Source organism: Gadus chalcogrammus, chromosome 15 (assembly GCF_026213295.1).
Source record: "Gadus chalcogrammus isolate NIFS_2021 chromosome 15, NIFS_Gcha_1.0, whole genome shotgun sequence".
In the NCBI taxonomy this organism is placed as follows: Eukaryota; Metazoa; Chordata; class Actinopteri; order Gadiformes; family Gadidae; genus Gadus; species Gadus chalcogrammus.
This window is the reverse complement of record NC_079426.1, coordinates 13,595,159-13,610,989: the sequence shown is the minus strand read 5'-3', so window position 1 is coordinate 13,610,989 and position 15,831 is coordinate 13,595,159. Positions and strand designations below refer to the sequence as shown.

At 42.8% G+C, this 15,831-nt stretch overlaps 1 protein-coding gene across 1 annotated transcript; it reads right to left on the bottom strand.

Annotated features, from left to right (window-relative positions):
* Nucleotides 1–5,666: 5,666 nt before the first annotated feature.
* On the bottom strand, nucleotides 5,667–14,933 carry LOC130405133 (inactive pancreatic lipase-related protein 1-like). The gene is made up of 13 exons (XM_056610124.1): nucleotides 14,879–14,933; nucleotides 14,721–14,775; nucleotides 14,271–14,422; nucleotides 13,573–13,695; nucleotides 13,320–13,454; nucleotides 12,201–12,309; nucleotides 11,842–11,964; nucleotides 11,282–11,398; nucleotides 9,888–10,006; nucleotides 8,273–8,402; nucleotides 7,537–7,651; nucleotides 7,021–7,185; nucleotides 5,667–6,535 (listed from the first exon to the last, which is right to left on the bottom strand). The coding sequence occupies exons 2-13, from the start codon at nucleotides 14,773–14,775 to the stop codon at nucleotides 6,466–6,468; spliced, it is 1,413 nt and encodes a 470-aa protein (XP_056466099.1). The 5' UTR covers nucleotides 14,879–14,933; the 3' UTR covers nucleotides 5,667–6,465.
* Nucleotides 14,934–15,831: the final 898 nt, after the last annotated feature.

The window sequence follows — 15,831 nt, the reverse complement described above, 5'->3', positions numbered from 1 at the left end:
GCGCTTCCACTATCAGACCCCACGCATACTCCTGGTTTCTGCGCCTCTACTTTGAAGCTTGGTTTGCTTGTCAGGGTTTGAGTTATTTAGGAACAGGAGGATTATCGGATTAAATGATATGACCGCAGTATCAGGTATTCCAGGGTTTCATATGTACACGGTGTATACTGTATGTTTATAACGATTATTGCTTAAAAACTGGAGGTTGCATACACACTTGAAGAAATATGTTTTTGATCATGTCCCCTTCGATGCCATAAGCTGAATCTACCTACTGGCTGCTAGATGTGAAACGTTGGGATATATTTTAGCTATGCAGACATTTCCACTTGTGAGGAGCTTCGTAAAGTTCAGGAGGAAGACTTTTGTTTCTTCAATTTGATCATTTCAGGTTAGTTAATGAGTCTTAACTTCACCTTGTGTCCCGTTTCATCCTCACAAACATTGCAGGGCTGTTCGGAATAAGCCAACACTAGAATGTGAATATGTCTTTGTATGTCAGGCCAGTGGGCCGTACTGCTAGCTTCATGAAACCACCACCAGTTAAGCCATTAACCTCCAACGGTATAGCCAGGAAAACACCACATAATAGCCATCCAATAGCGGAAATGTTGCCTTTTATTCATCCATGCGTTATGCTACCGTAGTATGATGTTTATTTTTGAAATGTGTGAAATAGGTTTTAGTTTTTATTTTCTGATCATAGGGAACGTGCACTCCCATTTGGTGGGCTTTTTGTGTTCGTTTCTGTAAATACGGTATTTAAATGTACAGATTTTTTGCGCTATAATTTTAAATGCTTTCGACCCGAGAAGGGGATTGTGTGTGCACAACATCATGTGTGTGCTCGCATTTGAGTGTGTCTGCAAGAGGGAGTGTGTGTGTGTTTGTGTGTGTGTGCACTTGAGGCATTTGTGTGTTTGTGTGTGTTTGTCTGCAAGAGTGTGTGTTTGTGTGTGTGGGTGTTAACTTGAGGCATTTGCGTGCGTTTGTGTGTGCGCGAGTATGAGTGTGTGTGTGTTTCCTGTGGACATCTGTCACGTTTTTTTTCTCACCAGCTGTACCCGCAGGGGTCCAGAAAGGCTCTGATTGCTGTATTCACTCCCAGGTTATTATGGGATGCTCTGTCTGTGCTGGCATTGAAACACTTCCATGGGTTATTCCTTTGCGCATCAAGGTGAATCCCATTCTCCACACAGGCCATCATTATGTTTATTAAATACCTGTTGAGAGCGACCTCATGACCCCGTAACTCCAACCCCTAGACCAATCAGAGGCGTCTATCCTCTAATACAAACTATCAAAGTTGTATCTGTATTAGTAGTCACATTCATTAATGATATTCACACTTAACCTCTTTACTATGTATAGTGTACTTTATATATACTATACTATATGTCGTCATGTTTGACATTATCATACGTTAACACTTCCACTCTAGTGCTGAGGATGCCGTTTGGATGTTTGGAGTGTGACTGGAGCGAATGAGTTTTAATGAAGTTAGTGCCTAACGTGTATAAAACAGATGTCACTGTTACTATACAAACACCGATTTCTGACAGTTTGTGTGTTTGAGTTGGGGTCGGCCCTTCTCAAACAATCAAAACCTGAATCCTTCTCAAGCCAACCCCTTCGTTTGTATTTGTATAGGTTGCAAGCTATATTATTTCGCCTATTTATAGGAAGCCAACCAGCCCACGTATTATAAAGGAGTTATAATGATTCACTTTCTTGTTTTATATATACATGTATACACCTATAATTTACTTTAAAGCTGTGAATGGATGCTGGCCTTGCGTAAGTGTCGTGCACCATGCCTTTTTTTGTCCTCTGTGCTGACCTCTGACCTCGTGCATGTCTCAGCATGTGTTGCTTAAAGGAATGAGCAGGCATACAAGCGATCTGTTTGTCCCGGCACCACGGTCCATGTCTCTTTTGGATGAGAGGAACGTCACCAAGAGGGCCGGAACATCCGAGAGATTCGTAGGATTCACGTTGCATAGGGTGTTTTTTTGTTTTGTTATTTGCGAGTGTATTCATGCATGCATTCTGTATTGAAACCATGCACAGGGGGCTGTAAAATTGCTTTGACACCGCAGTGGTCCTGAACCCCATCGCAACCACTTTAAATAATTCACCAATCACAGAATTATAAATGTGCCGGAGCACCATTGCTGCACTAGAACTGTTTCACTCCGTTGTAGCCCACTGTAGACCGCGGCGCGACGGAACCTAGGTTTTTACGTTGAAGGAAAGACGAGACCGCAACACTCAGTAGATTTACTTTTGATTCTGTGATTACGGTGTATATTGTGTAGCCTTTTTTTTCCGTTATTTTTTTTTGCCATTCTATGATTGATAAGATGTTCTGATGTAGCTGCTTGGCGCTAAAATAACTCACGGTGATATGAAGAAACACGTATTCTCTGTGCGTAAAGACTAGAACACGATCCAGGCGCAAAGGACGCGTAAACACTTGAATTTGAAGGAGTCAGATTGGGAATATCAGAATGGATTAGATCTATTTAGCTTGCAAAAGTAAAGAAAAATCGCTTAACGCCGTTCAAAATTAGCAGTATAGTTACAAAACTTGAAGATCCTCACTATCAGATCGCGAGATTGTTGTGATATTAATCTTATCTCTTCTGCCTAACATGTAACAGATAACACTCATGTGAAGTTTAACACATTTAACCTTCCAACTCGGGCTCACCGAGGTGCTATCCATGGACACTGTTTCACCAATAAAATGTGTATTTCAAAGAACATCATTTCTGTGTTTTATGGTCGAATTCCCACATTTATTCACAAGACATCTAATATTTCAATTTCATTTGAATCTAAGGCTTGCAAATAATAATGCGGTATAGGACCAATTCCTTTAGAATGTATGGTAGACTTCAGGGAGACCAGGTGGCAATATATCAAAGTGTCTAGAATATGATCAAGAATATTCTATTCACACTGTTAACTGAATAGATTAAGAAATTAAGAAACATGTTAAGTAATGTTTTTAAAATTCTCACCTTAAAGGCCTCAATGTTCTGTGTTTGAAACCCATCTCTGTTCCTCCAAATGAATAGATGTTCCCTCCCTTCGTGCCAAGAACTTGTGTGAAGGAACATTGCTACCAAGTGGCGTAAAAAAGAATAGCATGTTGAAAACAGAAAAAATCAAATTATTTATGTAATGTGTTTACTTGGCCTATATTTGGGATACAAAGATTCAATATATCGATTAAAGGAATCTCATTTGAGGACCTCAAACGACTTTTGCATCAATCTATCAAAAAGGTTGTGGTTATGTATAGCCTACATAGCCTGTATGCAATTTGTTTATAAATATTCTTCATGTCAATAACTGGTATTATGGGGCACTATGACTAGACATTGGCACAAGGACCTACTCACTTTAAAATGTAACCAAACTAAATACTTGTGATTAATTGCTTGGATTGATTGGCATTCCTTTAGCTTTACTTCTCCTAGCGGCCGGATGTATAATAACATGAGCCCGTTGTGCGGCACCCTTTGATTACGTCACGTCATCTATGTGTGTCACCGATGTCAAGAGCCGATACAAAGTTATTCAAGATTTAGCATTATACTTATGAAGAGAGTCCGTTATTCTAACATTTGAATGAATTAGATTTTACTGCAAATAAAATTAGTTAAGGGTATGGTAAGGTTTGACTAACTTATTCGGTAGTTCGCCTTTGATCGCACGTGTGTGCAGCATCGCCTAAAGCGCACGCGCACATGCACAACATACCTCCACGGACGAAGTGCTTTCATCAACTGCGCCCAGAAGAAATCGGCAAATGTGAGTATTAAGAAGTAGGCCAAACACAAAATAGAGTAGGCCTAAAACGTTGAAAACCCTGCGAGTATTTCCGTTATAGAAGAAAATGTATTTGATTTAGAAGGATAATAGACTATCCTATCAATCAAATAGGCCCATTTACTCTTACACTTATATCAGGACCATGCATGTCACTGTTTCACCTGTCCAATCTCTACCTGGAGTTATCCTTGACTCACAACGAACTATTTAAATAACCTAAATAGTTGGGATAAAAATATAATAGACGGGAGAAAACAACCTTGCAGATGGATCTACTGTAGCTACAATGTTGTAATGTGGAGCGAAGGCTATTACAACAAAGGTATCGCTATGATCAGATATTTTAAATATTTTAAAACGCGCATTTCAAAGAAGTCACGCCCCCTAGTTGAACAAGTGGAATCTGAACCTAAACGCGCCTCTTGTTATTTAATAACAGCCAACATTTAGGAGCCTAGTTATTCCTAACAAGTACTACTGAAGCACCACTCAACCCTGCTCACCCGCCGTGTTTTAGCTCTGTGTGTGAGGGTCTCTATCTGCTTGTGTGTGAGTGTGTGTGTCTATCACTATCTGTGTGTGTGTCTCGAGCTGTATGTGTGTATGTGTCTGCATGTGTCTCTATCTATTTGTGTTCTTGTCTGTGTGTGTGTGTGTGTGTGTGTGTGTGTGTGTTTGTGAGGGTCTAACTGTTTGTGTATATTTGTCTATCTACCTGTGTCTGTGTGTGTGCGCGCGCCTACCTGTGTGTCTTTCTGCATGTGTCTGTATCTGCACATGTGTGGTTGTGTGTGAGGGGGCGGGACATCAGGGGGGAAGGAGGAGGTCAAGTTCTATTTCCTGTGAAATGGCTCTGAAGAGGGGCCGTTGCTACGGCGATCTGCGGCAACAGATTCGTCGAGGGGCTCCTTCAATAGAGCGCATGTTAAAAGCGCACGGCAGGGAGAGAGCACACGTGCCATTGGTGGTTCCGTGCATGCTTCCCCCCCCCCCCCCCCCCTCGACGGTGTTTAACGTTTATTACAGTTTGTTTACCTTGGAGACCCTCGGCTTAAATAATTGGTGATGACAAAGAGTCATGTTTGTGTAACCCTGAAACAAGTGGCCAGGTGTGCGGATGACCCACATACACACAAACACACACACACAGATGTAGACCACCACACAGACAGTTATAGACACACACATTTACAGAGAGACACGCAAACACACATACTCACACAGATGTAGACGCACACAGAAACACACTCACACTCTGAAGGGCACTTCACAGGTACCTGGTACAGTGGTGAATAGTGTTCAGTACAGTATGAAGTAATGAACAGTATGAATATATTATAGGAGCCAGTGAATATCAGGAAACACACGCATATCTTATAGTGGGTATAATTGGATAAAAATATAAAGCATAAAGAATGTATGTATGGTGTCATATCTTTCATTGTAATTCCTATGAGTTAACGTTACATGGTTACGGGTTAACTTGTGCCCCCCCCGTCTATCTGTAAAAATACAACTCTTAATTCACAACCTGTCTAATCCCTCTTTGTTTAACCTCCCTCCCAGCCCTAAGAGAAGACCCCCGCTCAGAGATCAGAGAAGTTGACACCCAGACAAACAGCTGTAATTACAGACATTAGCCTGTGTTTTGTCTCCAGCCTTCATTTCCAATGAGCCCGTAATGAATAAAAACACACGCGCGTGAGCGAACACACACACACACACACACACACACACACACACACACACACACACACACACACACACACACACACACACACACACACACACACACACACACACACACACACGAGCGTGAGAGACAAAAGAGTGATGTCGTCTTTTAGAGGACTTAAAGACACTGGCAGCAGCCCACACAGTGGTTTTATTAATAAAGTCCTCGGGTTTATCCACTGATTGGTATTGTGTGCCCTGATGGATTCTTTGCAGAGAATACAAATGCCCCTTTTTTTTGATGAAAAAATGGCAGCTCTCCTTTTTTTTCTCAAAGCCATATTTTGGCAGGAGTGATTATGGGGTTTGTGTTCAGATAAATACCGCCAAAACAATAGCGTGCAATCAGGACTTCATAAACTGGTGAAAAGGCCACAGACGAATTAATGAGGGTTCTTCTCAGTGCCAGGGGGAGACACACACACACAACCACTCACACTCTCTGATGGAATCACAGAAAGTCTATCACAGACATATTACAAGTAAATCGTTCTGGACGCATTTTATATCCAAACGAGGCGGTGGGAATAGGACTCTAACCATGTAATTTACTGCTTATTTGGTTGCTTGTTGTTAGTCAATACACTCAACACTTAACTGTTTGCAACCGAATTGGCTATCACTGTGACCATGGTGGTAAATGGTTAAATCTGTTAACTTTCGTATGTCATCAAACGAAAACAATTTGATGTGAAATGCATTTGCTGTGTCGAACAAATAAGGAAGGACTACATCTTCTTCATTCACCACATCCTATTTAGATGACCTACATTTTGCCTCTATTCTCCTTTCATCATAAAATCCTCTCCCCTCACAGAATATTTGAGCAAACGTGTGAAAAGATATTCAACATAAAGATGGTTTTATTGTAAAGGTTGTAGCGGCAGACTATGTCTTGCACGGCGGCACGGACTGGATGACCTTTTCCCCCACCCTATCCCCGCCACAGAAGTTGTATCTGTGTCAGAGAGAGAGAGGGAGAGAGAGAGAAAAATGTAACGGGGGGGTTAAAATTTGTATTTCATTCGCAAAAGACACTTGCTCTTTATAAAACAATGATAAATTAATTTGTCTTTGATCGTGACTTTGCGTTTCAATGTATGCACTTTAACTTTTAATTCACAACTAAGGTTGTGCGATCTCTCCTGAGGGCAACATCCTCCCTAATCCCCATAGCAACGGATGCTTCAAGTTTCATGTTTAAGCAGTCGTTCACACCTAGTCTCATGGTGCCCTCTAGTGGTGAAACCTTTAAACTCTCGCTTTGACCGTCAATACAGTCCTAGAACCATGCAGTATTCTAAAATCGTATGGGAAGATTCTAAAATACTTTAAACGACTCTGGAACTTTCCTGATTCTGGATCAGGTTCTATAAAACTGGGAATGATTCCGGAACTTCCCGCTGTGAGAGATGAAGAAAACGGGAATGATTCTTGGCTTACGTCTTATTGTCCTTCCCGCGCACCAGCTCGATTCTGGAGGCACTGTATTTGGGCTTAATGGGGTTAAAGATATGGTTGTTCCATTGGAAGGTCATCTCCTTGATCTCGCCTACATCCTTGTCGGTGTTGATGAGCAACTCATAGAACCCTGGAGACAGCATGCCCCTGTGGGTGGAGGTTAAGTGTTAGACTTAGGAACACCAAATGTCTTTATAGGTAGCTCAAATTTATTTTATATTTTTCAAATTAACTCAACACAAATGTTTGATATATTTTATGAGGCGGTGGCACCAGGATTAGGTGGCACAATAATAACTATAACCACAAATGTACATGAAGGTTTCAGGGCAGTTAAATCTAACCTTTTGATTATTTAAATATATTTAGACATTTCTATCAGTAGACGCCATGGCCATATGTACAGAGGCTCAGAAATGTTAATCTGTACCAATCTGGAATAGAGTACAAACATGGTTGTAGTTTTTTGTCTTTTAGTTGTTTGGTTGGGCGTCTTACACATGGAGCTGGATAGACTCTGTCTCTTCGCGGTCTCCCTTCAGGGAGATATACATGAAGCCAGGGTTGGGCCAGACGGATCCTTCCAGCAGGACCTTGGCTCTGTAGCTGTACCCTGGAAACACACGATAGAAATGGGTGGTTTCCGAATCAGAAGTGGTGTGATTTCAGTAGGTTCCCATACAAGGTATTAGTTTCGGTACGTTGGTGCAAGAAGGAAATAAAAGATAATATTAGACCTTTTGTTCATTGTTGACATTGTTTATGTCGATATGCTTTGTTCAAGAGTTTTGTTCTTGTCCCCATGCTTGCAATCGACTGGCTCAGTTGACAATCTCGTTCTATATTCATTCAAATCACCAGGAAGTGAGCCCTTCATTTTGATTCAGAAGTGAATGATTAAGGCTTCGGTCCAATTGCTTAAAAAAAATCACTCCTTCCTATACTTACCTTCACCAATTGGTAACAAATGTTGCCCTGCACTCAGAATTCAGAATGATCACATTGCCTTGAACGTGGCCAACAACCTTTTTGTGTTACTACTAAAGTATTACACTTTTTGTAATAGTACTTAATACCAAAAGATATATCTTAGTCTTTGCTCCATAATAACATGTAATTATATTCAGCGTGAGTCACTTTGGATAACTTGGTATTACATTCATGCATTGGTACTTAGGACAAAAATGGCTGTTTTTTGTGTAACTAGGTATGACAGTCATGCATGGGTACTTACGACCAAAAGGCTCTTTTTTTCCTGTGGTGAGGAAGAACTTGGTCCCGGTGGGGACAGAGGTCAGGTTGAACTTGATAGCTGACTGACCCATCAGGGGACAGGAGGCCCCGGTACATGGGAAGCACATTCCCTGCAGAACACAGAGACCCGAGGAGACAATGACGTCCTCCGATATATATAGTTTGTACCGAACAACTTAATTGACGTGGCCTACAAAAAAATACTTTTTGGAGCTGGTTTGCACTTTTTGTAGCTAGTCTACAAATTCTGAATCAGATGAAGGTCAAAAATACATAACGCCATTCTACAATGGTGTTGTGAAATATATATTTGTGCACACCATCTGGTTATGAAGTCATATCTATTAAACTATGATCATGGCATTTTATTTCCAGAGTGTGCCATGATCATATTTGAATAGATATGACCTTTATCACCAGACATGCACTGCACCTTTACCAAACAACAATATCTACACCATTCAAAAGTGCGGCTTTTCACTTTTTCAGAAAACATTTTATATTAATGGCCATCTTGTAGATGGAATATGCCTAAAGTACATTATTTAAGCGTTCCGCTTTACGTCATTATGATCCAAACGTCTTTGGAACTTTATTAATAAAGTAAAGCCTTACAGTTACCTTGTATAAAGAAAACATGAAGGAATTCATGTTTTATTCACATTTCAAAGTTCTGCTCTGTGTGGGACCTGATTCAGTTCATGACTGCGTCAGAGACACGACCACTCATGTTTACCAGGCTCCGAGCGAGCCCAGAGGGCCTGATGGGTTCTAGCGAAGGCTCCACTCTCTGTTTGCCTGGGCCCCGGTCCCGGAGCAGGATGAACTGTCGTTACCAACGGCGACAGCTGCAGGCGGGGGGGGGCGCGGCTTGTTGTCGCCGTGGTGGCGTGGGCGAGCAAACTGGGACGACTAAATCAGTGGTTCACAGCCATATCGGTGTCCTGGGTGACAGGTGGTGGCCCCTGCTTCATACATGCGGCCACTGTGGTCACAGAGCCGGGGCCAATTTCTCCTACAACCCCCCCAATTCCCTACCCCTACCAGCCTGACCTACAAAGGGACAGAGAGCCTTGTCTGCCCCCCGCTCCCCCCAATATAAACATGCATATTCTATCTACGTACATTAAAATACAACTACACGTGCACACACACACACACACACACACACACACACACACACACACACACACACACACACAAACACACACACACACACACACACACACACACACACACACACACACACACACACACACACACACACACACACACACACACACACACACACACACAGCCATCCCTATAGTTCCGTCCTTGCCCACATACACGTACTTTACTCACACATATAAACGTGCTGAAGAATAATAGCTCAGGGTTCAATCCTCCTATCCCCGCAGACTGTACTGGAATCCTTAAGCAAGAGCCCTAAGCATGGGTACTTGTTCCTTATATGACCAATCCTGTACATGAACAGGATCTCACATGTACTTGTTTGTACCAGGCTGAATTAACCTATCGCTTTGGATAAACTCCTTTGCTCACTAAATAATGAAATACATAAGAGTAACACCAACACACGGTGAGACACTCACAGCGGCGAAGCTTTCCTTGTCGGGGCAGGGGTAGGCCACGAAGCCGTGGGCCTTCACTGTGCTCTCGCTGTAGTACTGGTAAGCCCGTGCGTGGTTACAGCCGTCAAATTTCACGTTGCCTGGATTGAGGAGGAGAAGGAGGCAGGAGGTGAGGTTTGGGATTAAAATGGGAGGTGGAGAGGTTTAGGGTGGATGGAGGGATAGTTGCCTGACCGCACACTAGCTAACTGTTCTGTCAGCCATTCAGGACTGATTTCCTCCTTGAAATTAGACTCTAAGTAGCAGTCAATTTAGGTAACATAGCATGTTGTGGAGGATTTTAAGGAGTTGTGAGTTGGAGAGAATAGGAGGTGGAGGAGTGAGGAGGTGGAGGACAGGGGGAGTGTGGGTTGGAGAAGAGTGCGCGTGCGGAGGAGTGAGGAGGGGAGGAGCAGGAAGGAGTGTTGTGTTAAAGAGAGGAACAAGGAGTGCGGAGGAGGAGCAGGAGGATGTGGAAGCAAGGAGGAGGGGGGCATGTGAGGGGATGGTAGGTGGAGGAGTAAGGAGAGAGTGTTGAAGCTAGGAGGAGAGGGAGGGAGTGTGTGTTAAAGCGAGGAGGAGTGACGAGGAGAGAGTGTGCTAAAGGGAGACAGACAGATGACATTATAACAGTATTGTTTTTTCTCCCAGCAAGGGTCTACCAGCGGACCCTCAGCTATGCGACACTTGCTCCCCCCCCCCCTCCCCCCTTATCTGGGAGATCAAAGATGGAGGACTCAGCTGTGCATAATCCCCATTACCATCCTCCTCCCCCTCCTCTGTAGCTACAGCCTCATGCTACTTGATCCCCGCGACGCCTCTGCGGTACATTCCAAACAGAACCCACTGTTCCATCTTTGGGAATATCTCCAACGGGAAAAACTTGGGTCTGGACTGGAAGATCTGTGGCTGGTGACAACGGTCCTGTCTAGCCTCACTGGTGGGTCAGGGCATTAAAACCCTCACACCCCTCACCCTGCTGGGGATTTATTCCCCCAGGGGGGTCACCCATGCTAGGAATAACAGGCTATAACTCACGGAATTGTAAGCGATATTGGATAAAAGCGCTCACCAAATGGCGTCTATCTTCTATCAGATGCATCAGATTGTTTTAAAGGGGAACGGTCAAGTCAGTATTTTTTTTTATAGAAGAAGATAATGGGTTAATGGTAATAATGGGTTGAGGGTTGTGCAAATCTTGGACTGCATCGTCAATCCCACTTCCTTAAAAAAAGATCTTCGGAAAACGTGGATCTTTCACATAGATTGATTGTCATTGGTCCTGGATTTGCAGCCTCAAAATCTGAAAAATTTCAATGGTCAAACTTTTCGGGAATCTTTCTTTCGGTTCCAACCATCTCCCTGGGCCAGCTCACCTTCCCAGATGCCGTCAAGATTGCTGGGGCTGCCGCTGTTCTTGCTGCAGCCAGGCATTAGCTCCCCTCCATTGGGGTAGAAGTCAATATGGCCCATGTTCCCAGACATCCCTAGACCTGCAGTTGGTAGGATCAAATGGATTTTGTTGAGAAACAATGAGGCCATGCGGTACCGTTTTCATGAGATAATTTGTTAAAGTGAATACCATCAATCAGCGAGGTTTCAAATTAAATCCTCAGAATTTCCAAATGACAAGTTCTCATTGTGTTAATTTACCTCCTAAACCCCAATATTGATAGAATAAATGTTGGTTGTTTTTACACTTTGGTTTATGTCTCTGGTTTTAATGTTTTAAATTATGTTTTTGGCCTTACATGTAATTATTAAACAAACAGGGTTGAAAGCCAGAGTATAGCAGAGTCATATCATGTGGCTTTGTGTTCAGAGATAAGGGTAAGCTGATGTCCATCAGCTTTATTTGGCGACTCATCATTGTGCCTTCACGGTATGGCTGGCATGTAGCAAGCATGTAGAAAGTGTGAACCGACCAATTGCGTACCAAGCTTGTTTTTAGTGAACGGTAGTGAATCAGTGTGAATCACGTCTACGAAGGCGGCGTCGCTAGTATCCAGGCGCACGTCGCGGCTTGCTCCCTGGAAGTATGGCTCCACGGGATCCAAACCTGTCCATGCAGTAAGGGGACAGAGAACGATTGAATGGAGTCTATCTCATCCAGCTAGTAACTGTTAGAAGGTAGCTCATTGGACAATGGTGGTTGTCCAATATGTTGAATGGGGACAACATACATATCTACTTCATAAAATGCATTGATGATTTTGACATCCAAATTCCATGCTCAGAACACACAAACTGTCTGTCCTTTTGGGCAGTTTTTGACGGGCATGCTGTGGGACATACCGGTGATTCGTGCGAGATTGGGGACCAGTCTGCCGACCTCGCCAGCGGCGTGTGCGCCCAGGCTGTGTCCGATAATGTGGAACTTATCGGCCGTCTGCTTGTAGTTGCCCTATGTCACGCCACCAAGCACAAAGATTAGATCTAACCAAAGCATGCTAGGACACTTTCTTCTGATATTGACTTTTACCCTAAGGTTGGAGATGAATCTATGTGTAATACTTTGTGTAGCCTATACACACCAACTAGAATTTACCTGTATTTTTTTTTACATTATCCTCCCTTAATCTTGCTGAAAGACACTACCCACATTTTCAAATTTGGAAAAAATTGAAGACCACACACCTAACTATAGATGAGGGTGTGTGGTTTCCTTAAACTAACCGACTCCGTTCCCGAACAGTCCTGATTCACAAAACCGAGTCTCTTGGAAATCGCAAATGCAAGATTGCATTTGCAAACAATCCTTAAGCATAAGCTTCTCAAAAACTATGGACGAAGTAATGGAGGCGGCGTGATAATTGACTGTACACTAATCTGTTTCCCAAATTCTCAACATTTTAGCTTTTTCTGCCATGGCTTCTGTAGTGATTACCAATCAGGGTTGCTCCCAATTGGCTATTATCTTTCCCATCTAACAATCCACTCACTAAGTAGGCCTACTCGGCTGACCTCAGGGTTCCCCGCACACTACAGGATATTGGATCATACATTTTTTTATTTAGAATCTGTGTGGCCCTGATCAGGTTTAACACACTCAACGACACAGTACAATCTATAATCTGACCAGAGCAACAAATGGGAAATCGGGCCCCAAAAATCGGTTGATCACGGCACCAATGTACCACCGGTTCTCAGACCCAGACTGTGTAGTGGGTGTTAGGAAAAGTTGGGCCGTTGACGACATCGGTCCGGGATTTTGGTTTCACAAATCAGACCAGTTAAGACAACGGTCCAACTTGGCCAGGGAACAGAGTGAATGTTGCAGCTGAATCTCACAACTTACGTATGTGCTATAGCCGTGCTTGACTATACTGGAAAGTGGAAAAGCTTGAGGGTCCCCTATAGGGCACTGTGAGTGAGGTGCTACCCTGCCGGGCATCTCCGCTACACCAGACTCACCATGAGGAAGTTGATCATGTGGGCCACCTGGGCCGCCACCACCCTGGCGTTGTTTGCGGCCTGGGCGTACGGCGCTCTAACGCCAGCCTTCCACTCCATCGCAATGCAGTTCACACTGTCCCACTTGAGCATGTCCTGGTAGACGGTCACATCATGTATTAGAACGGCCTCAGGAACCACAGTGAGGCCCAAGCCTGTGTAAGGAAGTGTGAAGGTGTTAGTAGCTGCTCCTGCCAGCAGAGGTTCTACATACCTTGCACATATGCTGGGCCCAGTCCTCGTCCTTGACCTCCAGGTATCCTGGGATGATGAAGCGTGTTGCCTTGAGCTTGTTGTAGTTGGTGACCTTCATTATTTTTGGGTCTGCCTTGATCTCCTGCCGAGGTTAAATCCAGGATTCAGTTGGTTTATAATGCTATTGTTTAGTCTATTGAGTTATTACGCAGCCATTTGTATCCTAAGCGACTTACAGAACATGGCTCCATGTCATTTTAAGAGCAGGTCAGGGTTAGGTCATCAAGTGAATAGTGCCTTTGTATCTGAACTGCAACTGTAAGTTGCATTGGATAAAATCGCATTCTAAAGAAAATAATTCATAGCCTAGGAAATAAGACAAAAAAGGTGTGACTCCAAATCAATCTGTCAATCGTTTAAAAATAAATATCAGAATCTGAGGCGACTCTGGCGGGGGAATTTACTCTAAACAAAAGAGTCTATAATCTCGTTTGTAAGTCATTTATTTAGTTTTAAAGCCTATCTATACCGATCTGTGTTGTATTCCTTGGGAAAATATATTTATTGTACCAAAGACGAAATGGCGAAATGGAAGTATAAAACTTGCATCTGTTTTTTGTGATTTTGATTTGAATCTGTGACGTGGAATCCGAATCAACTAACGAATCAACGGAAACCTCCATCCCTACGCTAAAGATCGACCGCCCCTCTGCTCACGTGGTAGTACTTGTTCTTCGGGGTGAAGAGGAGGAAGCGCGTTTCGATCATGCCCGGCACCCAGGGCAGTTTGGCGAGGGGGCGCTCTTTGGTGCCCCCCCATGGCGGCAAGTCGCTAAAGCAGCCCAAGCCATCGTAACAAACCTCATCAGCTGTGGACAACAACCACGAGTTGATCAGGATGGTAGGCCTACTTCGACAATTGGATGCATTTCGGTTTTTTCAAATGTGCATATATTTTCAACAATATAATTCTTAGGACTACATCATTTGAGAAATTGTTAATTTGTGATTTACAGACAAAATATGACAAATTATTTTAATTAGCATTTCATTTGTTGATGAAGTCCTGTGTAGTTTTGTTACCTGCCTAGTATGTTCATCTGCTTTTTCATGTTATACAGGACACAACACAATATTAGAACTATAAGAAATATTGAGATAACTTGCCATATGCTGAGCCAAACAGGCAGAGGACCGCACCAAGAACCCAAATCTGCGTCATCTGGTGAATAAAAGGTCCATGGGAAACATGTCATTATAAAACAAAGACAGGAATTATCGACACCAAATCCCGTAATTAAGACGAACCCATATCTAGTACTTACCTCTGAGCAATAGATCCAACACTCTGAATAAAAGCAGGGGACCTTTTTATAGAGCAACCAGGTGTTTTCTTCCCCAAACGAGAATGGGAAACCCACAGCTGTGTTGGTGTCAGGGACACGTCACTCATTACTTGTTTGCGGTGGAGATATTTGATTAGTTACATGTGTTTCAAAAAAGGCCCTTATGTACACTAAATGTACAGTATATGTCCTGTTGTCTTATCACTTATCACTTGTTTGCGGTGGAGGTATTTGATTAACACGTTTTTTGAAAAAGCCTTTATGTGCAAGTTTGTTCATGTAGGCCTACAGTATGTACGGCCTGTTGTCCCCAAGGTTTGAAGCGTTTTATTCGTTGGAAAATCTTGTTTGTCTCATGCTTTGATCTGAATCAAAGGATGTTTCAAAAATGGCAAAAGGTGGAACAATCATAGGCACCTGTGTGTATCTATCCATTATCAGGGTCCTGTACAGTATGGGTGTATCAAGGGAATAAAACCTTTCTGGTGCACCAGACTCTAGAACTGATCATACATTTGACCTGACATTATTTTCTTTGCACTTTAGTGATTAAAGAAACGCACACTCATGCTTTATAAAATATGTACAAATATATATTTAATAAATATTTTTATATTGAGCAATAACACCTCCAACAACATGCTACATCCCAACCACCTAGCCTCGAGCTTCACATGCTGCAAGGAATAATAACCAATTGATAACGCACTTTTTTGGTTTGTTTAATTTAACATGTCTCAATGCATGGATTAAGATGCCAACAAATAAAACTTCATTAACCTTCCAACGTGTCGTAATTAGATTCTGGTAGAAGGCTTAAGCGAAAATGTTGCACATTGAAAGTTATAGAAGCTTAGTAGCCTAGTTGTAGTTTTGCTGGGACAGGAACGCAACTCAAACCGCAAGTGCGAGCTGTCCGTTTAACCTACTTT

Excerpts from the sequence above, each read along its gene's own strand:
- LOC130405133 (XM_056610124.1), bottom strand. The coding sequence starts at position 14,775 with ATGACGCAGATTTGGGTTCTTGGTGCGGTCCTCTGCCTGTTTGGCTCA. Across the intron at positions 13,696-14,270 it reads CGAAGAACAAGTACTACCAC|GAGATCAAGGCAGACCCAAA; the intron begins GTGAGCAGAGGG and ends TAACCTCGGCAG. Across the intron at positions 7,186-7,536 it reads GAGTCTATCCAGCTCCATGT|GGGCATGCTGTCTCCAGGGT; the intron begins GTAAGACGCCCA and ends CTCCACCCACAG.